This window comes from Lactuca sativa, chromosome 8 (genome assembly GCF_002870075.4).
Source record: "Lactuca sativa cultivar Salinas chromosome 8, Lsat_Salinas_v11, whole genome shotgun sequence".
Taxonomy (NCBI): Eukaryota; Viridiplantae; Streptophyta; class Magnoliopsida; order Asterales; family Asteraceae; genus Lactuca; species Lactuca sativa.
In genome coordinates this window covers 16,568,024-16,594,631 of record NC_056630.2, presented here as the reverse complement: position 1 = coordinate 16,594,631, position 26,608 = coordinate 16,568,024, and the positions used below count along the sequence as shown (strand labels likewise).

Genomic DNA, 26,608 nt, shown 5'->3' with positions numbered 1-26,608 from the left:
ATGACGAATGAGAATAGACTTCAGTTGAACACATCAACTTAGTCCTGGCTTGGCCAAGCGCTTTAGGGTGTCATCACTAAATCATCGAGGGGCCAAAGATATCGCTTTTATCCCACTTTGGTTAAAAGGATCGGATAAACGTCGACTTATATGCTTGCACTATTTACTCATCAAATCACGCACAACAATACGTTTTATAATATCAAGTTATGACGTGTTCACGTATTATCAATACGCAACCGACTTGTAAACAACAACTCATATCTCTCTGTTTTAAGAATATAAGATATTATCGTCTCACAGTCACTCGTAATAAAATCCATGAAGTAATTCATGTGAGCGTGGGTTTAATCAAATACTCAAATCTTATTTTAGGAGCACTCATGAACACTGCAGCAGAATGTTGCTATGTCTAAACACTTTAGACAATCTACAATCGGATTCATGACAGTCTTACCTCATTACCTACTTCCAAAGTATGATTGAGCGTGGATGTTTGAATAATCTTATTATTCGGAAAGTCAAAACATGCGAAGCGAAACACAAGAACAATCGAATCCAATATGGCCTCAAACTCTTGAGTATAAATAAAACACTTATTATTTAGTCACCATATTTATTACACATTGTTCATTGTATAATGTTTTGGATAATCAAATGAATACTTGAATTGAAAAAAATAGTTATCCCATGCTCCAAGCATGCACACTGTGTTTACCTATGGTCCTTACTTTGTGAAATAGATCAATTGAACACATTTCTAATGACACACATTTCACAATTCCCAATCCTTGTCACAAGTGTAAGAATATCAAATTCTTGCCACTATTAGAATGTGTTAGATTCTAACATTTTACGCAATGATCCTTTTGTAATGTCATAGCACCAAAGTCACCAAGACTTTGACAATGAAATTACAAAGTGCTCTATTAGAGATTGTTACAAGACAACTCCATATATATGAAGTTTCACATTCCAAGTACATTCCTTTGAACATTCTTCTTGCATAAAAGTTTCTAATCTATGTAGATTCTTAATATCCAACTCCCATTATGGAAACATTTCCATATTTTCCATATGACAACTCATTCTTAATAGAATCCTATCTATTCATAATAATGTCAATATGGTCCATCCATTACTATACTTCCAATTGCCCACAAGTGACCAATCCTTGGCGAACCTTAGATTGTACTTAATAGTTGTTTAACTTACTTTAGTCATATTCGATTCTTGTAATTTTCCCTCTTAACGCCCTGGGCATTTGGAATAGACAGAACGATCGAATATTTACAACATATGTAATCTATCCTATACCCGAAGCTTATGGGATACGATACATAATGTCTTACATAATAATATGATACTTTACCAGTCTCTTGCTATAATATTGTCATGTATAGAATTTCTTTATGTTGAACCTTTTCAACATAACGTTCATATATGTCATTTGACTAAATTTGATTAAAATTTCTCGATCTAAGCTTTTAGATTTGAAATGAAGTATAAGTTCTTGTCCCTTAATTATAACAAAACAACTTTTCAACCTATGCAACTTTGCGAATTGAAACTTTTGTTTTCTATAATTAATATTGCTAACTCGCAACACATAATAATCATGCTCCCACTAACATGATAATTATATCCTTACCATCATTACATTTATGCATCCACTAGCTTTGACATGTATTCAGAAATCAGTCGGACTTTCTAGAAATCAATACTTATTGACTTTCTTACCAAAGTTCATATTTATGATACGTGATGTTCTGATAAGATTTGATCTAAGCTCATACACCTTTTATTATAAAGCTCATATGTGTGTCCAAACAATTTCAGAACTTATATCAATAAGTCCCAAATGTTAGACTAATTGTCAAAGCTCACAATTTGAACTATGAAGAGGGATGTCGTAATCATAATCGAATTTGAGAATGCAATTTACACAATCACTATCTCCTTAAAATCTTCTTAGTGAAAGCGTTTCCTCACAATCATTTTCATGAAATGGAGAGAAACCTTAGGTATGTGTTCCTATCCATGTGAATTTGTCATAACCATAATCATAAGACAAAGTTTGTGATAAATCCAAACTCATATGGACTGAACTTGTTCAATCTTAATTTCTTGCCTCCTGGTAGCACGAGTGCCCACCATTGCTTCCAAGTTATTCAACAACTTACCCATACAGATCAATGTACTTTCATTGATCAAGGTGCATTGCCTTTTTGCATTCAAATGAGAACTCATAGAACTCACATGCATAGTTAACTTAACTGGAATGGCACAGAAACAAGAATATGTCAACACGATAGGTTACAAACCTCAAGTTGTGTGCTAGTGATTATCAATAGGTTCATTCTTGATTAGTTCTTGAAACTTTTTCAAGACCATTAAGACTCCCACTGACCTCTTGACATATATGATTCTTTTGTCAAGAAAAAAATTATGACAAACAAATATTCAAGATTTAGTGCGGATTCTTATCAAGACAAACACTTTACACCAGTGGTCTTACTTGGTCTTTGTCTTATCCAAGACATCACAATTTACCAATTTCAAAAGTTCAAAAGTTCAGGAGTAAGAAACTTTTCTACTCTACATTTGATGAGTGTTATAAACCTTCTTAAGATGATGTCACTCAAGTCACAATCTTGGAGTATGACTCTAAGACTTGATTTTGGAACGAAGTATGATTCACCTTTTGATTTAACCATTTCAACAATTGCCGATTTCTCTTCTTAGCGATACTAGTGCACTAAGGTGTCCTTGGAGGATCAATTGTGACACAGTTTCACAATCACTAAGTTAATCATAAAACATGATACTTAAGTACTCTCCCTTCTTTTCAGATTGGAGAAATTTTTTATCTTTCTGCCTTATTGATTCTTCTTATTCGTTCTGCTTTATATTGAAACCTTTTCAATGATTCATAATTACACTTAATCTTGTAAGCATAACCATATTTACTAAAATTTTAGCAAATCAAGACGAATATTCTTATCGTTCTTTGTAGTGGACTTGACCTAGTGCACAACAATGTGTACTAGATCCTTTAGTCCTTCACTTGACTCGCATACTTATGTGAACAAGGAACTAGTCTTAATTTCCCAATAACAAGGTTCTCATTTATCATACAATACCAATTGCATGATTCCGAGTTTCTATCCAATTGAAGCCTGGGTGATGACAGTCACTCCTTATTCGGTAAACTTTCGACACTACCACAAATAACATAACTAAGAATCACATCCATTTTCAATATTGCCAACAATAGAAACATACAAACATCAATTTTCACAAAAGTCATTGCAAAGATATATATAAATAAGACAAAAATCAAAATTTATTTTATTTATAAAAACGCGGAAAAAAACTTGTCCTTACAATGCAATTACAAATGAAAAATATGTTACTAAATATTCCTAAGCAATCTATCATAACTTTTATATAGCAGCTCAAAAATCCGATCATCGAACCATGCGATCAAAATCCATCTCTTCGCGATCAGACTCAGCATACTTTTCCCTTAAGCTTTCTTTCTTTTCTTCAATCCTACAAAACATCAAAATGCAATCTTATCACATCATGCGTTAAGAATCTATAAATAGGAACTTAATAGAGTTAGATAGTGAATTTTACCCGAAGTAGAGTCATACATCTTGACTCTCCCATCCATTCGATCATTCATGTAGAAATCGAAGCTTCGTAACCAATGACCTTTCTCTTGGCAGTAGAAACAAACGGACTCTTTTGGAACAACATATGGGACAATCTCAGATTCAACCTTTCTCTTTACCATCCGGTCAAGCGGTTTGACCATGGCCAATCCATTTCCATTGGGAAGAGAAGACTTTTCTGGACTTCCATTGTTGCCATCGCCAAATCATTGCTGATTCAGCAGCAATAATCAACTAGGTAAGATCAATGAGGGTCACGTCGTGGTCCATCATATAGTAATCATTAATGAACTCACAATATGAGTCAGGAAGTGATTGAAGAACCAAGTCAACAACCAACTTCCTTGAGACATCGACACCCAACATTCCTAACTTGTCAATGTGTGACTTCAACTCCAAGACATGTGCACACACATACCTTCCATCTTCATGTTTGCTTGCCAATAAGGCTTGAGTGACCTTGAAATTTTCAAGTCGATGAACACGTGGGACAGGGAGAACTATTGGAGGATGTATAGGAAGTGAAGCATGATTTCCATTTCCACGATCCAATCGTGGAACATCATCTTCATGTGGAAAGCTTTTTCCAAAGGATTCAGGAAGACCATAGTTATTAGAATTTGACATCTACAAAACAGGAGAAATTCAAGTTAGTTGATTCAATCCTTATTATAACACCCAAATGAAATATTAAGGCTAGGACCCAACACAATATTCTACAACTCGGAAGAGGGATGCCGTAATCCAGTTGCAGAATATTTGAAGGTAAGTAAATGACGATTTACCAATTTCCACCATGAAAAACGAAACTGAAAATTAGGTTTTAAATGAATTGAAATTCCTAGATCTTTTGAGATTCATTGAAATTTTCAATGGCATGTTTAATCTTGATTATGCCCTTCAAGTTTGTGACTGGGATGCCGAAGATCACAAACAAAGTGTGAATAACCATGCAAAATAGCTTGGTACTCTCGAAGACGTATATCACCTAATCAATGTGTCGGTTAACCACACACGCTCCATTGATATATGATAATCTACGAGCTACCCATTGCCTTCCTTCATTGGTCCCATATTAGTGTGTCGGTTAACCACACACGCTCCACTAACGACCAACAAGGTGTAATGTGCAATTTCATGGATTAGCATCAAATTCACAATTTTCCTAAAGTAACTAAGATTTGGGAATTTATAAAAGTGTTTAGTTACTTCGTATTTCATTATACTTATAATGGAAGGTTGTGTCTTATCCTACGCGTTCGGCTAACGACCCTCAACTAGTCAAGGGTGTGGTGGGTAAGAGTGGATACCCAATGGCGGTCATTTTACAAGACGCTTCCTTAAACACCCCTTGTAGACCAGCTTCATAAATGAGACTTACTAACGGTAAGACTGACCTTTTACTTATACATATATAATATATTAGACTTTTAATTTTATATAGTATAATGGTGTATTTTACAATTTTAAAATACTAGGTGGTTAAAACTATAAATTAGACTTTTAATTTAATTAAATTTAAACCATATTATTATGGATTTATTAATTCTCACTTTTAATTAAACACTTAATTAATTTAATAAAATCCATAAGGGTGTAATTTGAACTTTTCAAAATACTAAGGTTTTAGAATTTAATATTTCAAAATTAAAACATTTTAATCAAATTTTAAATTCCAAAACTTGAGAACAAATTTTGAAACCTTTCAAAGTATTAGGGTCTAACTATTTAAATTTCAAAAACTAAAACTTTTAAGTTCAAATTTAAACTATAAAACCTAAAGGGTGTAATTTGAAACTTTTCAAACTTACTAGGTTAAATATTTGAATCAAAATAATTTTATATTATCTATATTTAACCAAATCCACCAATTTTTATAATGATATACCAATCTTAAAAAATCGAATTTAGGCAAGAAAAACGAGTTTTAGTAGTAATCCAAATCAAAATCTGGCCAAAAAATTGAAAATCACGGCACTATTGAACTCAACTCGTCGAGTTCATGCAACTCGTCGAGTCCATACATGGACTCGGCGAGTCAGCCAGTCAGACAACAAGATTTTTGACTTTTTGATCCTTTGGCAGTTCACTTTTGCATCTATTCAATAGAAAAACGACCTAGGCTCTGATACTACTGTTGGGTTATGAGCATAACATCATTCCTATGGTGTACATGCAACCCTAATTGCTTTGGATCTAGGGTTTTCTAATTTGAACATACAACTATGAATGCCAAAGCAATAACCCTATAACTAGCATATATATTTTGAAAATCACATATGATTAGGGTTAGAATCTTTACCTCTTTTGTTATGTAGCAATAACAAGTTTCATCCTTCTTGATCTTAACTTCTGAAAGCTAAGTTCCCTAAGTGTTGCACCTCTAATGGAGTCACAATCACCCAATGCAACAAGATGACTTAGGAGAGAAGGATTTCCAACTAGGGTTACTTCCTAGAAGCATTGGACAAAAATCCCTTGATATAGGGTTTTATATATAATTGTGGCTACTAGGGTTTTTAGGTGGAAACCCTAATACCTAACTTAGGCAACAAGCAACCCATGAACTCATTCCTTAGAGCCCATGGACGAAATCTATAGGGCTTCCCTATAGGATTTCATCCATTCCACTCTATGGAGTCCATCAGCCCATTTATGTAACTATCAATGATTTGCATAACAGTCCCCCAATTATTTAATTAGTCTCCTATGATCACCAAATTAATTTATGATCAATACTAATTAAATAATATGATTTCCAAATAATATATCAATCCTGTAATATAGTAATAAAACCATTTAGAGTACTAATTTATTATTCATATAATAAATTCTACTCACTCTCCTCTTGTCATCCTATCAAGTTGCATGAGTGAAGACAACCCAAAAAGATCATGCTCATAATCAAACCAAGTACATACCAAAAATAGTTATGAGCTTAGACACCTAATCCAATAGTTATATGTTGGGCTGGGCCTATTTGTTATATGCTAGGCTAGGCCCATTTATATGTTGGGTTGGACCTATCTATCATATGTTGGGCCCGACACATTTGTATGGTAAGTTGTATTTTGGGGAACTCATTAAGCTTTGTGCTAACAATTTGTGGTTTAAATTTTTTCCAAGTACTTTCAGTTCCAAGGGGAAGGGCCCGACCTGACTGCACAACATCCTTTTATTATTTCTGCATTGATGATCATTTTCATCTGATAATTTTGATACATTTGTACTATGATGGTTTTGAGACACATGATGCATTTGTAACACTTTGTTTTTCCAAGTATTCCTTTTATACCCTTGATATGAGAAATGTTGGCAAAATGGGTCCCTTGTGGCATTTTAGGAAAATACATGACCATGAGAACGATATGCGTCCATTAGGAACACATGTCATTCTGGACGCTATGCGTCCATTAGGAACACATGTCGTTGTGGATGCTATCGTCCATTAGGAATACATGTCGTTGTGGATGCTATATGTCCATATATAATGCAATGCGTTCTCGACGAGGACTCAAACCCTAATTTTTGGGGTTTAGACCCTATATATTCATCATTAACTCCCACGGATCTTCCCTTTCATCAGCCTCTAACCCCATTTTGACCCCTTTGCAAACCCCGATTCGTTTTGAGCATTCTTGGGTCTTTGGTGTGTATTTGGTGTTCTTAGAGGAAGGAGAAGGAGAAGAGAACCACTTAGAAGCTTGGAACAACATTGGATATGGAAGTTTTTCACCCTTCTACAACTCTGGAAGGTATAAAGTTCATACCTTGAGGCTTACTTGATTATATCTAGTTTGTATGATGTTATTATGTGCTTTTGTCCCAAATAATGGTGTTCTTGAGTATGACATGCTCTAGACCCAAATGGATTGTCCTTCTAGACGTTTTAGTGTCTTAATGAGTTAAGGAGTAAGGGATTTTGTTGTTGGGCACTTATTAGCCAAGCAATACCATAAATTTGGAAACTTTATGGTTAAGGACGTTATGTTAGGGCTAGATTTGGAATTTGAGCAAAAGAGCTTAAGGATTAAGCTCTTAATGGAAGAAAAAGGAGACGATTGGAGAATGTTATGCGTTCTCCAGGACCGCAATGTGTCAGGAACGCTATACGTCCACTCTGGATGTTATATGTTCTCAAGCTGTGTTGACTTGGATGACTGTTTGACTTTTTGACTTTGACAAGGATTTAACCAAGTTTGACCTAAGGGTATTTTAGGTATTATGAGTTGTATTTTAGATTGGTCACTATTTGATGAATAGGCAACGAGTGGAGCTGAGATTCGAAGTAGTGACCTATTCAACTATTTGTTCGGACTCAGTGGTGAGTCTCCTCACTGTACATATGGGTCGAAGGCACCGATGCCGACCCACAAGGATCTGTTATATGCTAGCTGTCTTTGTGACCCTTGCATGGTATGTTGGGTTAGGCCCATTATATGACAGACTAGGCCCATTTGTATGTTGGGTTAGGCCCATGGAACAGGAAGGGCTAGGCCCAATATATGTTATATAGGATGCTAGTTGTCTCTGTGACTACTGCATTATATGTTGGGCTAAGCCCATTGGTTGTGAAGGGCTAGGACATTATTATGGGTTGGGCCCAAAGTGTGGGCTAGGCCCAATTATATGTATGATGTGTGGTATATTGGAGAACTAACTAGCCTTTGTGCTTATGATTTACGTTTATGGTTTCAGGTACTTCCGGTTCGAAATGAGAGGGCCCAATGTGACTGCACAACATCCCCAGAGTTTATTCCGCATTGATAATTTTTTTACTCTGATGTTTAAACGATATTTTTATCTTGAATGGTTTTGAGAACAATTTGTTATATAATATATTATTTTTAAAAATGAAAATTTTACCTTGGATTTTTGAGACGTTACAGTATGGTTTGATGATTTAAAAAAAATGAAAAGTTTTATTACTATTTTTGGGATGTTATATACATAACTATCAAATAGACATGCAACAGTCTCGTTTCATTGCCGAAACAATCACCAAGAGGGTAGTGCCGATACCGCCAACCCTATTGCTTACAAACCAGGCTACTTAATTTTGTCTAAAATAATATTGATAGTAACGACACAACCAAATTTTTTGGACCGACGACTTGTAAGGGAAGACAGAGTCCTTCCCTACCAACTCATTGCCATATCAGTTTCTCCCCCCTCTCTTCCATCTTTTACAACCCACTCAATCTACTCTATTAATAAAAACAACTAAGATGCAAACCTTAAAACATACGACACAAATGAAAAAAAGAAAGAAAAAAATGAAACGGGTTAGTAAAGCCATATAATGGACATTTTCGGGTATAGACATGCATTCCGCAGAGGTAGCTCCGCAAAATCTACTGTAGCTCTGCGGAATGACAAAATCGTAAATAAATTAGTGTATAAAAAAAACTCAAGATCTATTCCACAGTGCTCCGCGTAGGTAACTCCGAGGAATGGATCTTCAGTTAAAAAAAAAAAAAAACTCCTCCAATGATTCTTTTTTGTAATAATCTCTAATTAAAAGACCAATTTTTTTCCACTTCACATTCATTCCAAACATTGAAAAAAAAAAAAAAAAAAAAACTGAAAATCAATTCGTCGGAGCTACCTCTGCGGAGCTCCGCGGAATCCACTGTAGCTCCGCGTAATGGATCTTGAGTTTTTTTTTTAATAAACTAACTTATTTATGATTTTATCATTCCGCGGAGCTACCTTCGCGGAATACATGTCTAGACCCAGAAATGTCTATTTTCATATTTAAATTTTAAAATACCTCCATTTTTTTACTATTACCCGTGTTTTTCCTATAAAAAGACTATCCTTATTAAGTTTAAAGCCATTCAAAAAAATTGTGTTTTGAAGTTACCAATTTAGCATGAGATTAAATGCAATGTTTAAAAGACACGTGTCGACTTTCGATGCACATGGCTACATGAAATAATACGTGGCAATATTCGAAAGATGAAGTCGACACCATCTTTGTAGAATCTCATCATATCATATGATATGTCACTTCTTGTCTCGACCAACTTTTAACGACAAATGTTAGCATGAATGCCCATGCTCCGATAAAAAAAATACTACTATTTTTCCTATTCCAATAGTTATACAAATCGACAGTCGACTCCATCTTTGTGAAATCTCAGTTATAAATTTCTTTTTTGAAAGCAAAATAAAATATAAGAACTTTTAATGAAAAAGAAAAAGCAAAACTAAAGACGTCTTTGCTTCATCGATCTCATAATAATTTGAAGGAACTAGAGACAAAATTGCCATAAAAACGTGTTTAGTTGAAAAATCATTAAAATAGATTTTTGCTAAATTCTATAATGAAAAAATTTATATACAAACCCAAAGTATTACAATAACAATCCTTATCTTATATAAAAAAGACCTAATTAACCTCATAAAAATTATTTATAACAAACCAACGTCCATCCATGTATATTGATTTCTATAACTTGCTAACTCGCTAAGACCGATCAGTATGGACCTAAAATGGCGTCGAGGAGGCTGAAGTGTTCTCTCTCCACACCATGGAGAAGGTTGAAACACCACCCTAAGGCCACACCATGTTGTAGAATGTGAAGATGGCAACACCGGGCAAACACGAAGGGGAGAACTTCTTAACAAACATGACATATGATGTTGCAAACAAAATGATATCATCCATAGATTTCTTATGGGTAAATTGGTTTGCATTATAAGTTACATACATTAATAACAACAGATTGATATGCTAAGGTAAGCAATTAGTTAACTACATAAAGAACAACAAATTAATATACTAAAAAAGGCCAATATTATGTAAAGTATCTTAGTTTGTATGTATTTTACTTTGGTAATGTAGTTTTAAGAATCTTGATCAACTCGTAGCTGTGTTAATTACTTATGGATTAATTACTCAAGTAATTTATTTTTATCAAAGGGGTTTTAAAAATAAAATGTCATAAATATATAAAAATTGATGTATTGTAATTCAGTCATTTCTATAAAAGGAGAATGAACAAAAAAAGAGTAGCCTCTTCCTTTTACAAACCAAGCAGAAAATAAAAAAGGTTATGCGAGTTAATTAAAAATACTCAATATTTCATCTTTGAAAACTTTTAGAAATATAAACAATATTTGTTTAAATAATCCTTAGGATATGTTCTTCTTAATCACCTTCTTCTCTGTTTACAAAACAACGCAATGGTGGTTCCAAAATTGCATCTTCCACAGCTGCCACCCGTCTGTTTGAGCTTTTTCCATTATCTTCAACAATTTCATACAGATTAGCCGTACGGACTTCCTGAGCAAGAGAACACCAACAGCAAAAAAGCCATGAAACACAATCACTAACATCATCACCTTTCCCACAACACCACAACTTACACTTACTCGCCGGTAAATTATATCTTTTCCTCATCTGAATCCTCCAAAAACCACCGTAAAGCAACCCAAACACACACAGAAACACTCCGGTACCCCCCAAAACCTCCCTTACAACCTCACTCTTCACATTAATCGCTGCCATGTTAAATATCAAAAATGGCGCCAAACAGAATAGAAGAAACGTTGCCGTATGAACATACATGTTTCCAAACCCTAGTCTCTCCATGTTCCACCCGAAAACGCAGAACCCACAGAACAACGAGAGATGAGAAACGGAAATGTCGTTCCAGATGTCAAGAACACCTCCGCTCCATTTTGGATTAGTTTCAGAAAATGAAAATCTGGTTTCGATTTGGGATTCTTCGTCGGGACACGTGTCGTAATCCTTACCTAACGGGCTAACAATGGTGTAAACGCCGGCAAAAGCAGGGGCGGCGATTGCGACGGTGATGGTGATTGCTACTCCGATTGCTGGTCTTTCTGATCTGGTGTACCCTACGTTTATGCCACATAATGCGTATTGTGCGAAGCAGTTGAGATTAAGGAGGAAGATGACTATCGCCATGTGTGCACGTTCGTGTGGTTTATAAGTTCCGTTTTTGGAATATAGTTTTCTCAATTTTGAAACGTCCTGTGTTTTCCATCTTAGAAGGAGGATGAAATGGTGGATCCTACGAGGGTGATGATATAGACATATGAGAGTGAAAAGAGCGTTGAGGATCTGGTTGTTGACTTCAAACCATGTTTCTCTTTGGTGTTTTTTTGGAAGGAGATGATTTAACATGCCTGTCATGACAAGGAACAAAATTGCTCCTGAGATTGTAACACATATGATCCAGATCAAGAGAACTATGTTAATTGGGGATTTTATCCATTCTTTAGCCATGTTCTGAAGGTATTCTCGATCAAGTTTTCTGGACAAGATTTGCTGAAAACCATGGCTGATTTTATTGGGACGACGTATGATGTGTGAGAGTCGATCCCTTTCGCTGACAATTTGTTGCAAATTTAAAGGTGATGAATTATCTCTTTTGTTGCTTGGAGAAGTGTGGATGTCATTAAGTTGAGGATCTTCATTTGTATGAGGTATGTTGAAGGTTTTAATATCTAGAGGAACATGAGTTTTGAGTTTAGATCCATTTGATTCTTCATCATCTTGAACTTCACTGTTTTCAGTCATCAACGTCATATTTTGACCTTCACACAGCCAATCTCTAAGTCGCTCTATGTTGAAGGAGAATCATTCTGTATGAAAGTAAGAAGGAAAAAGAGATCACTATTAATGGTTCACTTTTCTACTGAAAGTATAAGAACTGAGAAACATACGGATACAAATCGACCGAGCAAATTCTTTTGAATATCATCACCACATCGAAAATCAACATGATTCTCCCAAATTTCACCTTCCAGCCTTACCGGATAAACTGTGTATCACAAACTGGTGTTGAATTCAACGATAATGGTTACTCAAGAAAATCGAGTGATCATCCACGTTGCCAGAAAAAAAATATATGTAGAGCTAAAACAAAATCAAGCTCGAAACTCGAGATATCAAATCAAGTCAAATTTGAGTTCCTCATCTTGCCCAAATAGTTCATGAACATACACAAAACGAGAATTGAGCGATAACATCCACTAAAACCTAGCGATTGATCGATATTATCGACTTCAAACCTCAATTGAGAATTCTAAAGCATTCAACACGTATATATCGCGCAAAAGCATAAAATCTACGAATCATAAGAATGAAGGAAAATACGTACCTGTAGGGGATGATTACGCAATTTAAATGGAGTTCATTGTTGTCTCCATTGGTGAAAATCTAGAGAGAAAATTGCAATTCGCAGATTCTTTGTTTGGTGCAGGAAAAAGAGTTTGGATTGGGCAGGTGGACGGCAGTAGGATGCTGTCTAAAGTTGTGCTGCATTGGTGTACTGCTTTTTCTCCATCCACCGGTTTATACCTTTAAAAAGGTGGCACATTCATCGGTTGACGGGAACATTTACAGAAACAGTCCTTGAAGATTTCTTTTTGACATAGTTTACCTTTATATGTTACCAATGACTTACAGGTGCCTTATCTTTTATATGGCTTATAATTAGGTGATTAAAATTACTAACAAATTTTGATGATAAAAGAAGTTTCAGTTATTATTATCTCTCTGTTTTTTTTTGTGTGTCTAAACTCTAAACAAAATGACTCCATATTTTCCTCATTCATAGTTTGAGCTCATGGAAAAAAAAATGGGAACCAAAACGAGAATGAGTAATTGATACGTATTTCTTGTTCTGAATTTTAGTTTATTTTTTCGGAGAAATCTACTATAATAAATGAAGGTTTTTTTGCCACATGTCCTTTTCTCATTCATTTGGACATATGACATTTTCTAGAATTTTTATATTTTCTATTTTCCACTTGTCATTTTATTGTATTTTTCATTTTATTAAATTAAAATTTCACATTTAATGTGTAAGGTAATATATATGTAAAGTATTTATTAGAAAAAATTTATATATGTAATGTATTCAATACATTAAAGTCCCATTAATTTTAATAATTCAAATTTTTCTCATTTTTCTTATAAATTCAAACTTTTCAAATTGTTAAAATTTTATATTTATTTTTTTAATTAAACCCATGTAATACATGAGTCTCACACCTAGTAAAATAATATGAAATTTTGGATGTGAAATCAAAAGAAGATGATGTGTAGAAAAGGTAGCCTTTACGACCAAAATGTCGATCTTTTGCCCCTTGCTAAGAAAGTCAATAACTGAATAATAAATTATAGTGCAACTCTTTAGGATTAATCAAGATTCAAGGGTGTGAAAATATACTTTTATCTATTTTTAAAATAATATTACATGTCACGAGGTTTTCTTTTTCAAAAGGTATTATTAAGGTGGTCTTATTTTTTGGCAAAGATTTTGTTTAATAGCTAAAGCAGAAAACTTATGGATAAAGTCTTATTTTGTAGGCCAAGATTTTTTTTAATAGATAAAGGCCTAAAGCAAGAAATATATAGATTAATGAGAGAAATAGTACTTGTAAAATAATATCTATCTCAAATCCAAATGATGAAAGACGCCTTTTTAATAAATCTTGAATCTTTTATACACCTTTTGCCCACCATGTTACTTAGAACACCATGTTGCTTAGAACCTATCAACCATGACTTAAATACTCTTTAACACTCCGGATTTCTTCTGATACTTTTAGGCCAAAAGGCTTATGGTTAATGAATGATAGAAAAATGGCGATTCTACCTTTATTCTTTGTTTGGCACTACTAACAACTATAATAACTTTAGGAGTAGTTTTTGAATCAAATTCATAGATTTTATCACAAGAGAGTCGTGATTTATTGAAATCAAGATAATATGAAACTTATGGATTACTACAGAACTCAAGTTTACATAGAACATAGACCAAAATCTCATCATACCCATATTCAATCGAGCATCATAATTGAAAACATTAGAAAGAAGTATATGGAAAACACACACACACACACACACACAAAGATCAAAAATTAGTTCTCAGATCATACCACAGATCTTGATGATGGGAAAATACACCATATGGAATTGATACAATCATATAAAGCTGCAGGAAATAACTTATGAAAGCTTGTAACCTTAAATGGCCTTACAGCTTTTGTCTAGTCTTACACTCTTTTTAGTTCTAATCAAACATTCAACAAAAGTAGCTTAATTTCAAGATGAACTTTCATCGTATCTCAGATCTCTAAATCTTTTCAGCAATTTCACCTTAAATTTCTCGATTTCAGCATCTTCACTAGATAGTGGAGTACCCATGATGACTGAGATTGCTCCAGCACTATGCAGAGCCCCAACAGCTTCATCTAACATATTAAAAAACAACACACTGAGATTTCATTATCATCAGACACATGTTTCAATTTTGCATATAATTAAGCAGCAGATAAAACATGAAAAAGGAAGATCAAGATTCAAGAAAAGAGTCAAACCAGAACGAGCAATGGCAACAATAGCATTCAAAGCTTCTTTACGTGTGCTATCATCTTTAGCACCACCCAACATATCCACAAGTTGTTGGGCCCCACCCAACTCCACAATCTTCATTCTTCTTTCATCTAAAATGTATAATTGTATGTCAACTAGTGTGACATGGTAATATTGAATTGTTTGTTAAAGAATATATAAATATATAGATCAACTATACCATCTGTTGCAAAACGAGCTAATCTTGATGCCCCCATTCTTTTAAATAGTGGGTCCTTGACATTTAGAAGTGACACAGACTGGTGTATCAGATTATCACCTAAAAATACCCATTGTTAAAATCTTGCCTAAAGTAATTGATGAATGATTTTAGAAAGAAAGTGGATACCTAAGTATGGAAAGATATGGTATCCACCGATTGTTGCAGTTCCAATAAAGAGAAGTTTGAAAAGCCATCCGAATTTCTTTTCTGCTTCCTCCTCCATGGCTCGTTCATCTGGAAACCCTAGAACAAGGATACACCACTAAATTGTTAGCAGCACTTAAAAGGGAGCTTGGCATATGAGTAATCTGAAGCATTTCTGTGGATTCTAGGTGTTTTGAGAAAATTTCTTGGGTAGATTCAACTTCAAAACAATTAAAACAACTAAGCTCATAGTTCAGAAGTGGATGACCTCTTTCGTGATATGATGACGAATACTGGCGTGATCGAACATTTACTGGTCTTCTTCTGCACAAATACTGCAATTAAGCAGAAAATAATGGAATTATTAGAGAATTCAAGGAATTCAGCATAAAAAAAGATAAACAAAGTAATAAACTGCTAATCATCACACAATGGATAAGCGATAATGGAGATTCAGTTCACGTAACTCCGAAATCACACAAATCAAAATTTCAAAACCATTTCTAGGAAGAATGAATGAAATACATTTGAGAACAGGGACTTACGGAGCTGATCCCAGCTACTAAACCACGCATCACGATTGGAACGGCAAACAGGAAAACCCCCTTTGTGCGACAGAGAGGGAGGCAACCCTGCAGGTAGATAGAATAGCCGAAGGAGATGGAAGAAAGACGCCGAAGAAGGCGGCACCGGCAGCTCTTGCAGTCGTGCGGAGGCGGAGCAGATCAGCAAAGACCAGAGGGGTAGAGGGGAGCAGCCTTGACCTCGCCTGCGTTGGCAAAACAGGGCAAGTCCGGGTAAATTTAGCCGAATCCGGATCTGGGTGCTTGGATCCTTAAAGTTGGCCCAAATTCCCAATCGACCACAAAAGGTATACCTATAGTCTATATAGCCCAAGCAAAAATACTAATAATGGGCTTATACCTGATCTAATCCAAGACAAGAGCACTAGGTTTTCAAATTACACCCAAAATCCCGCCATTGTCAGTTAAAGCTTCTCTTACAATCTCCTCTCTTCTAGCGTCTCTAACAAGCTGCATAGGATCTTCATATAAGAGACTTGTACCGAATGGAAAGTAATGGAGGAAGCTGAACTAGAGAAACAACGAAATATGGTGACAAGATCATCAATCAAGAGAAAACCCTTTGCTAATCTCACTAACATCGTCCGTAAACCCTACCCAATTTCTCCGTTCTCACAATCGAAGAGACCCGGATCTTCCACCGCCTCCGATTCAAGTATCGGATCCACCCAAAACCCGAATCATGAAAACCATCCACTTATCAGTTCGCCGGACCAACCTCTTCTTTCTACATCTCCGACACTCACGCCAGGTACGCTCTCTCCCTTCAAAGACGCATGTCCAGATGTATCTTTTCACTACATGCAATTGTTCATGTCGGATTTTTCTGTTAGCCGAATCATCTTAGTCAAGTCGATTTCCAATCGAAATCTGGATTTGGGTAACGTGTATGTGTACTAGGAAATTGAATATGACTAAGATTAAGATTTGCTACAGATTCAAATTGAAATCCAATTTGTATACGCCAGATGCTCTTCTACTGTTAGCAGGACTGATACAGATTCAATTTATATGCCACAATTCTGAATATCAAATTGTGTTTTTGTGTCTTCTGATACTGAATATGACTAAGTATAAGATTATGACCTAGTATTACATTTGCATTGCCTAGCTCGTTTGGTTGGTGATGAGATATCATATACGCAAAGAAGGAGCACCCGGAAAACCTTACTCAAGGTGAAGGCTGATGTGCCTTTTTATCAGACATCTTCCCAGGAAACAAGGAGCAAAACGAAGGAACTATCTGTGCCTCTTTGTTCTTCTACATTGGGGAACAGAAATCAGTCTTCTATACAGAAAACCACTTATGATGGGAATAAGACGTTCATGGCCCCTAATTGCTTTTCAGTGGAGAAGATTAAGGACAAACAGAAGGCAATTGATGTGTCATCTAGTGCCCATCATATGAAGAACACAAAGAATATCATGGACACTCCTCTTTTTCATTCTACCATGAAAATAAAAGATAAAGGGAAAGAAAATGCTGTTCAATCTAGCTATCCTCACTTGGAGAACACAAATATCAACTTGTCACATTCTTCAATGAAGAGAAAGGATAAAGGAAAGTCAATTGCAGTCCCTTTTAATTATCCTCCTATGAAGACTAAGATGATGGAAGTTCTTGCACCTTCTTCTGGTGTGAACATTAAGGAGAAAGGGGAAAGGGTTACAGGTTCTTCTACCCATTTTGATCATTCCCAAAAAGATGAAAGAAATGTTGTTGTTACACCTCTCTATCATCGCACTCTGAAGAAAAATAAAGAAAGTAGCTGTCCACCTCTTTTGAGAACTGCAATCAATAGGTCTCTTTCTCTCTTTTATGCCATATCTTAGTAACTTAAATCTAATTTATGCTTGCTAGTAGAAGTCATATTGATGATATTTCTATGCTTTTTGGTTGAATAGGAATCAAGGTGATGAATCAGAAGATACATTCCAATCTAAGCTACAAACAGAGCCTCCTCCTAATAAAAAGGTATCTTTGACTTTCTTTGACTAATAATGAAATCAATAAATTGCCCTTTAACAAGTAAGCAAAGTGTATAACCTATGTTTTTTTTTTACAGAAAAGATGCTCATCAAAGGAGAGTGGTGAAGAATATGTGCTACCACAAGAATTTGTTGAGCAGCAAAGAGCTTACTTTAAAGAGATTGATGACTTTGAACTAGAAGTGGAGGAAGTATGAGTATAAAAGAGTAATAACTTCAACTTGATTATTATGATAGGAGTTGCATTAACATGTTTTTAAGTTTCTTGTATAGTCACACTTAACTATGTCAAAATCTACTGAAAGTATCATGTACTTGGTGTTGTGTGCTGACCATTTTGCCCTTGTCAGTAGTTTTTACTTTTTAGAACATGTTGATTACAGTTGTGTAAATTTGGTGGCTTGGTTGAATAAATTTTTGTTTTTAACCATGTTTTTGGTCTAGCTAGGTTTTTATAAATCTAGAAATCATTAAATCAAAATAATAATTTATAAATATCATTTATAAAAAATAATAATTTGAATTTGATTTTGTTTTAATCCAGATCTAACCTAATGCATATACCTATTGACTTCAGTGGTTTCGACACGTTATCACAACTTCTCTAGACAAAAATAAGTCAAAGGCTTCTAGCTGAAAAAAAGTCTCCAATTACCATTTTGCTAACCGTAAATTGACAACTTAGAAATATTTAAATACTTAAATTTTGATTGAACGTTTATTCAACTTTATATTATCATTTCGAATAATGAAAGCAACTGATACTTATATTTTTTTTTGTGGACAAAAAGTTAATAATTTTGACTTGTCATTTATTATTACTATTTTTTTCTGCAATGGGTTGAAATAAATGGTTGAATGTTTCTACGTAGTTTACCAAACCCAAGAAAATTTCAAACACTCATCTACAACATGATTAGTCCGTTTTCAAAACACTTTATGATCGGTTTCAATTATTATTTTTTTACGATAAGATTCATATCACCATAAACCCATCATTTTAATCTTCTAAAATTCTAATTATTTGAGCCGATTTGAATCGGTTGAAAATATGTGTATGCATATCATACATTCATATTCATATGTTTGTTTTTTTGAATCGAAAACGTATGAATTCTGCAGACCTCATCTACAACCCCTGTAATAGAAGAAGTGGATTAAAGGATTGTAGTTTGTAATAAGATGTTTGTTTATTTTTTAACGTCTATAGGTTGCTTAAATAAACTGAAGTTAACCATACAATATATAAAAATAATTCTAAGACTATGTTTGACCTACTAGTTGAAAACCTAACCGTTAGTTGAAAAGCTAGCTGATAATTGAAAAACTAGCCGTTAGTTGAAAAACTAGCTGATAATTGAAAAGCTACATGTTAAATAAAAAACTAGCCCCTAGCTGAAAAACTAGCTGATAAAAAATAACGTTTTCTAAAACTAGTTGAAAAGCTAGCTGAAAAAAATGAAATGACATAAATGCACATTTAAAAGAATGTGTTTTTATAATTAATTAATGGGTATATTTGGATATTTAAAAAAAAACCTCCTAAAAAGCTAGTCTAAGTAGCTTTTTAAAAAATAGCTTATAAACTAGGTTTGTCAAACATGACAACTTAAAAAAACTCGAAAAATAAGCTAGTTGTGGCAATGTCAAACACAACCTAAATCAATAATTTATCTAGTTTAATCATATGTAGGGTTGTAAATGAACCGAACGAACACGAACGGAGGTTTGTTCATGTTCGTTCGTTTAAGTCAGTCGAACAAATAAACGAACACGGACAGATAAATGAATGAATTTTCTTGTTCATATTCGTTCGTTTAACAAATTACATTGTTCATGTTCGTTCGTTTATGTTCATGAACGTGCTAAACAAACATAAACGAACGAACATAAATGAACAAAGATAAAACAAAAACATATAAACATATAATATAGTAAATGTAATCAAACACAATTAGGCATATATGAATATAAAATGAACTGATATAAACGAACATAAACAAATATTAACGAACATAATTGAACGAACGAGACCATTGTTCATTTTCGTTCGTTTAACTAAACGAACGAGAATTCGCGTTCATGTTCGTTCATTTATTAAATAAACGAATTTTCCACCGAACGGTTCACGAACAGTTCACTGAACGTATCCTAATTAGTGATGAGCAAAGGAACCGACCCGACTGGAATCGGTCCGAACCGGAAACCGAAGTCGGCCGAAATTAAGAACCGAACCGGACCGCAGGTTCTACCGGTTCCGGTTCCTACCGGTTTTTGTCGTGTCTTCAATGTTGGAACCGATCCTTGATAAATAGCAACAAATGGTTCCGGTTTTTGCCGATTCTACCGGTTCCCGGTTCAAAAAATCTACAAGAATATGGTCCCGGTCCCGGCCCGACCGGTTTCATCAGGTTCCAGTTTCGGTACCGGTTTCGGTTCCGGCCGGTTTCCCGGTCCATATGCTCATCCCTAATCCTAATCATATGCAAATTAAATATAAAGATCAATATGATGATATGATTTTTAAAGACGTTTATATAAAATAATTAAATATACTATTTGCTAAATAACATTAAATAAAATTGTTACTTTAGCGAACATGTTCATTTTATTAAATTTTCGAAGACGATGATTATTTTTTGGGTTAGGTTCAATAAATTTGATTATTTTAGTGATTTATAATTTATTAATATTTTGTTATAGACAATGTAACACAAAAAAATATTTATATAAAATTTACCAAACAGTTTTGAAATTATGTAAAATATAGTCTAATTGTTAATAATATCATTCGTTATATTATTAAAATAATAAACATGTTGTTGAAAAAATATATGTTGAATAATACAACTTAAAATAAGGTGGGAAAGGGTTTAAAGAAGAAGGTCAAATGCTACACCAAACAACACACGCGCAACAATTTTTATAAGTGAGTTATGTTTACCATATTATAACTTGTGTTTAAGTGCATTATCATTATTATGAACCTATAAACAAGATTTATCAATGATTCCAAGTCGTTATACTGATTGATCTACTTACAGCGATGACGTTTAGGATGTGATTTAGTGAGGTGTTTAAATTTGGATTTCCAAACAATATACTTTGTATACCAAACAGACCCTACCTCCGATAAGATCCTACCTGTTTTTTCCTTACTTGATAGATCTTGAAGTAGACTTTGAGTTAACGATTAATCTAGACTAATAATTAGTCGCAATAAATATTAGAATAAAACTTAGTGATAATAATACTAGGTTTCGTCAAAGGAAAAGACAGTTGCTAGAAGCAAAGCGCTGCCCGAAGTTCGAGTCGTCACTTTAACAAGTGAGTGCATAGTTACTTTCATTTAACACATAGATATGAAATATTTGATATTAATACATGCTATATGTGCTTATTATCTGTGTTCCTGATATCTATGCTAGCTGAACGATTTATACATGTTTTACTTGATTTAAACTGTATATGTATTTTTATACCTCTAAATATATTGGGTAAAGATGGATATATGAAAGATGATATGGATGATGAGAGAAGAAAGATGATATAGATGATGAGAGGTGAAAGATGATGTGAAGCCTTGACTTAAATGATGATCCAGTCATCTAGCATAGTATAGATGACGACCACAGACTATTCTAGACAGTCCAGTGGAACGCTAGCAGGCTAACAACCTGTAGGTGTTCGTGAATGACGTGTTCACTTGATATACTCTAAAAACCTTGACAACTATGGACTTAGTGCCTTATAAATGAAGGTTGGTAGTTATGAGTTTAGTGCCCTATAGATGAGCATTAGTAGCTATGGACTTAGTGCCTAATAGATAACATCGGCAGTTATGGACTTAGTGTATGTTAGATAAACCCTGACAGCGATGGATTTCGTGCCAATTCCTTAGGAATAAATAAATGAAAAAATAGATTATTCTTAGGGTAGATCCTTAAGAATAAAGAAAATAATGGGGATGGGAAATTGGATTAACTGTTTGGTGATTAAATATAATAATTATATTATTATGGGTTGAAAACCCTATATACTCACCAAATTTCCTAATCTGACCCACTCAGTTTATTTGTATAACAGGCATCGATATGAACAAACATTACACTAAGAGATTAAAGGAGATGTAAATCATGAGTGTAAATGAATGTAATGGCTGTTTATGCTTATGTTTCTGTATTGACAATGACATGTCAATGTTTTAATATAAATAAAATATATTTGTTTAGAAATGCTTTGATATTATCCTTATCATGTTTTCTGGGAACAAATTCCGCAATATTATTCTTTAAAATGGATACTCTGATTTTTAAATAAGCATAAATAAAAATTTTAAAATGATCGTGAATTTATGGATGTCACAGATAAACTCCTGGATCTACATTGCTTTGGACTCCCAATATGATCTTCCACCACCTTCTTCTTTCACAAGCACTAAACACACACACTTTAAGGCTAAAAACTCACACAAGGGATCTGGGGTTTGCAAGCGACAATTTGGAGAGATGGAGGCTGATAGGAGGGATGCTATGAGAGGTTAAGGAGTTTAAATATTGGCTCAGACCTTAAACTTTAGGGTTTTCTCGAACATCCGCCACCACATCGTGGTGGATCATTAAACTCCCACGGCCCAAAAGCTTATCAACACGTCATGGTGAGGCTTCACCATATCATGGCCTTCAAAACAAAATATCATACACAAACGAAAATAATTTCATACCTGGAATCGAGTGTTACAAATTTTTCTTCAGACGGTGGTGCCGAGGGAGTTACCTCGGCTCGTCCTCGCCAAGGTTGATCTTTGTTGTATGTTTTCGTGTATTTGTTACTGTTTTTTTGTTTTTTTATTTCCTAAAACATTTATATATTTTGTTCTATGGGGTCTTTAATGTTGTCTGTTTAAAGACAGATTGGTTTTTCGTAACGTTCACCCGTTTTTTGTGAGTTTTTCTTTTTCTTTCAAGAAGTGCCTCCTTAAAGATTGTTTTACAGGCGTTGCTTTTGGCTTTTGGTCAAGTGGCTTATTGCCTCTATTTTGTGGATGCTTAAAATGAGTCGGGATCTTTACCTTGAGACTCCCTGGACTTATGTATGTTAAAATTTGAGGGGAAGGTTATGATCCTTCGAACCCTTCAAGTATGTATGGTTCAAGAGCCTGGAGGCTTTGTTGTTGATTGAATCGACATGTTTACAGAGAGGGGTTATAATCTTCTGAGATTTATGGTTGCATGTTATCAGTTTGTTTTGCTCAAATGATGTGGGTGATCAGCCCATATTTCCATTTGGTAAACACACGCAACTTTTTTTCTCTGTTTTTTTATGTGTACACCTGTATGTGCGTATGTTGGTATATAAATTTGGTCACTGTTATTTTATTCAGGACTCAAGAAATTTTGTTAACTGAAATGTTTTGGTGACAACTGAAAGATATATGTGTCGACGCTTGGCCGAGGTGTAGTTCCTCGGCCGGTGGCCAGAGCGGCACTACATCCCCCATTTTTACGAATAAAAATGATGCAGGTTGTGCGCTTTCCATGTCCGAGGTATCAGCCTCCCTTCTTGTGCTTTTAGCGTAAATGCTCTGTCCCGATGCACCCCTACTACCTTGTATGGTCCTTCCTAGGCCACACTTAGCTTGCCCAATGGCTCCGAGCGGCTAGATTCGTTCTTCCTTAGCACCCATTATCCTATCTTGAAGTTCTTTACCAACACCCGTCTGTTGTACAAGTTTTCTGCACGCGCTTTTTAGGCCGCTTGTCGTAGTTGAGCGGCTTTGTGTTTCTCGTCAAGCATATCTAGGTCTGGCCTTCGTTCTACCCCATTCGAGTCTGCATTGAAACCGATTACCCATAATGATTCACTCAAAATCTCAAGTAGGAACACCGCTTTTGTGTCGTATGACCGGTTGAACGGTGCTTCTCCCGTTCATGATATTGTGGTGGTACGGTATGACCACAACATTGTTGGCAGTTCTTCCATCCAATCCCTTTTGTTTTCATCAAGCGTTTCTTAAGCCCATTTATGATGGTTTTGTTTGATATTTTGGTATGGCCGTTCGCCTGGGGGTGCGTGCCTGTGAACTCGCGTACAAATCCGCGACCATACTCGGCGAGTCTAGACGCCAACTCGTCGAGTCTCCCCTCAACACCCAAAAATAAAAGAACAAAACATCATACATGGGAATCCGGGTGTTACAATTCTCCCCCACTAGAATCAGACTTCGCCCTCGAAGTCTCACTCTGCAAACAACTTCGGATGTTGCTCCCGCATCTCACGCTCTGGTTCCCAAGTCAACTCTGACCCTTTCCGATGCTGCCACTGGACCTGCACCAGTGGCACTTCCTTGTTCCTCAAAACCTTGATCTTCCAATCTCTGATCGCCACCGGTCTCTCATCATAATTCAGGCTCGCATCCACCTGAATATCTTCTAATGGCATCACTGCCGACTCGTCGGCTATACACTTTCGCAACTGTGACACGTGGAAAGTGTCATGAATATGACCCAACTCTGCTGGCAACTCCAAACGATAGGCTACCCTGCCTACCCTCGCGATCACCCTGAAAGGACCAATATATCGGGGCCCCAACTTGCCCCTCTTCCTGAATCGGATCACTCCTTTCCAAGGAGAGACCTTCAGGAGCACAAAGTCGCCGACTTGAAACTCGAGCTCGGACCAGCGTCTGTCCGCATAACTCTTCTGACGACTCTGAGCGGTCAACAACCTCTTCCTGACCTGCTGGATCTGCTCTGTCATCTGAAGCACAATCTCGGTGTTGCCCATCACACGCTGCCCTACTTCTCCCCAGCAAATAGGGGTTCGACACCTCCTTCCATAAAACAACTCAAAGGGCGGCATGCCAATGCTCGAATGATGGCTTTTGTTATAAGAAAACTCCACCAAGGGCAAATACGTGTCCCAACTCCCGCCGAAATCCAACACACATGCCCGGAGCATGTCCTCGAGCGTCTGAATCGTCCGCTCCCTCTGCCTATCAGTCTGTGGGTGGTATGCGGTACTAAAATGCAGTTTCGTACCCAATTCCTCATAAAACTTCTTCCAGAATCTAGAAGTGAAACGTACATCTCGATCTGAGACGATCGAGATCGGCACTCCATGCCGCGATACCACCTCTCTCACGTACATCTCTGCCAACTTCTCCGCGGAAGAGCTCTCACTGATGCCCAGGAAGTGAGCACTCTTCGTCAATCTGTCCACAATCACCCAAATTGCATCGATACCCCTCGCAGTCCTTGGCAATTTGGTGATGAAATCCATGGTAATCTGTTCCCATTTCCATTCGGGAATCTCTAATGGCTGCAGCTTACCATGTGGACGCTGGTGCTCGGCCTTCACCCTGCAACAGGTCAAACACCTCTCTACAAACCAAGCGACATCCCTCTTCATACAGGGCCACCAATAATCCTTTTTCAGGTCCAAATAATGTTGGATTAGTGTCTAAGTCCATAACTATTTTGGTATGTACTTGACTCGATGGTGCATGGTCCTTTTGGGTTGCCTTCACCAAAGCAACTTGATAGGATGAATTATGGAGAGAAAGGATTAATTATGATTTATTAATATATTATAGGAATAACATATTAAAGGAGAAATCATATTGTTTAATTAATATTAGTCAAGAATTAATAAGAATTAAGTTTGTGACTAAAAGAGATTAATTAAACTTAAGGGACTAGAACTGTCAATTGTATGATAGTTGAATATTGAGCTAATGAACTCTATATTAAAGGGGTGGACGAATTCTATGGGGAAACCCATTAGAAATCGTCCTAGGGCCTTTTAGGAAAGATTTTATGGGTTGCTTAGGGCTTAAGCATCCAAATTAGGGTTTCCTTATTAGATAACCCTAATAACCTCTCTATTTAAAGGACCCTTATGGCTCAAAAACGTGGTGAACTTGTTGATTAGGGTTTCCACATGTTTTGGGCAGCCTCCTTCTCTTCTCCTATTCATCCTCTTGCTCTTGGTGTTTGTGAACAATTAGAGGAGTGACATTTGTGACTCTAAGCTTTCTAAAGTCATTACAAGGAGGATTTGGGATTGTTATTGCTACATAACAATCAAGGTATGATCTAAACCCTAATTTATATGTTATATTGATTATCATATACTAGATCTAGGGTTTATAGTCTTGGATGAATTGCATGTACAATAGAGAAACCTAGATCCAAGCATTAGGGTTTGTATGAGCAAATAGGATGTTCTTATTGCGAAAACCCATCAAATACATCTTAGTGGCCCCGGGATGGATCGAGAATTTCGATCTATGAGCCTCTTCCATCAAAATGGTACGCGTACTGCCCATAGACGGCACCCAAATCCGACCCTGAAACGCCATAAGCCCCCGGCTATCGGTAACTAATTCTGATACTAACCCAACAAATCGCTCTCTCTTCTGGCTTTCTGGCTTCACAGCCTCAGTCTGGGCCCCACGAATAGCATCCAACACCGGGGTCATCATTGTCAATCTCAAACAGACATCTTGAAATGGGACGCCCTCCGCCCTACGACTCAATGCATCGGCTACAACATTAGCCTTGCCCGGGTGGTACAGGATCTCACAATC

General features: G+C 35.8%; 3 protein-coding genes across 6 annotated transcripts; 1 reads left to right on the top strand and 2 right to left on the bottom strand.

The window, feature by feature from the left end:
- Nucleotides 1–10,650: 10,650 nt before the first annotated feature.
- On the bottom strand, nucleotides 10,651–13,184 carry LOC111919672 (uncharacterized). 3 transcript variants are annotated; one of them, XM_023915242.3, is made up of 3 exons: nucleotides 12,818–13,184; nucleotides 12,381–12,492; nucleotides 10,651–12,299 (listed from the first exon to the last, which is right to left on the bottom strand). In XM_023915242.3, exon 3 carries the CDS (start codon nucleotides 12,241–12,243, stop codon nucleotides 10,837–10,839), a length of 1,407 nt encoding a protein of 468 aa, XP_023771010.1. In that variant the 5' UTR covers nucleotides 12,244–12,299; nucleotides 12,381–12,492; nucleotides 12,818–13,184; the 3' UTR covers nucleotides 10,651–10,836. The 3 variants fall into 3 exon arrangements, with proteins under 3 accessions (XP_023771010.1, XP_023771012.1, XP_023771013.1); XM_023915244.3 differs by having other exon boundaries at nucleotides 12,381–12,478; XM_023915245.3 differs by lacking the exon at nucleotides 12,381–12,492.
- A 1,401-nt stretch (nucleotides 13,185–14,585) lies between these two features.
- Nucleotides 14,586–16,227, bottom strand: LOC111919671 (uncharacterized). 2 transcript variants are annotated; one of them, XM_042897126.2, is made up of 6 exons: nucleotides 15,991–16,227; nucleotides 15,714–15,780; nucleotides 15,428–15,535; nucleotides 15,260–15,358; nucleotides 15,045–15,170; nucleotides 14,586–14,918 (listed from the first exon to the last, which is right to left on the bottom strand). In XM_042897126.2, exons 1-6 carry the CDS (start codon nucleotides 16,018–16,020, stop codon nucleotides 14,770–14,772), a joined length of 579 nt encoding a protein of 192 aa, XP_042753060.1. In that variant the 5' UTR covers nucleotides 16,021–16,227; the 3' UTR covers nucleotides 14,586–14,769. The 2 variants fall into 2 exon arrangements, with proteins under 2 accessions (XP_042753060.1, XP_023771009.1); XM_023915241.3 differs by having other exon boundaries at nucleotides 15,428–15,544; nucleotides 15,991–16,225.
- Nucleotides 16,228–16,394: 167 nt separating this feature from the next.
- Nucleotides 16,395–18,445, top strand: LOC111919670 (uncharacterized). Its single transcript, XM_023915240.3, has 4 exons — nucleotides 16,395–16,780; nucleotides 17,141–17,831; nucleotides 17,935–18,004; nucleotides 18,096–18,445. Exons 1-4 carry the CDS (start codon nucleotides 16,525–16,527, stop codon nucleotides 18,213–18,215), a joined length of 1,137 nt encoding a protein of 378 aa, XP_023771008.1. The 5' UTR covers nucleotides 16,395–16,524; the 3' UTR covers nucleotides 18,216–18,445.
- Nucleotides 18,446–26,608: the final 8,163 nt, after the last annotated feature.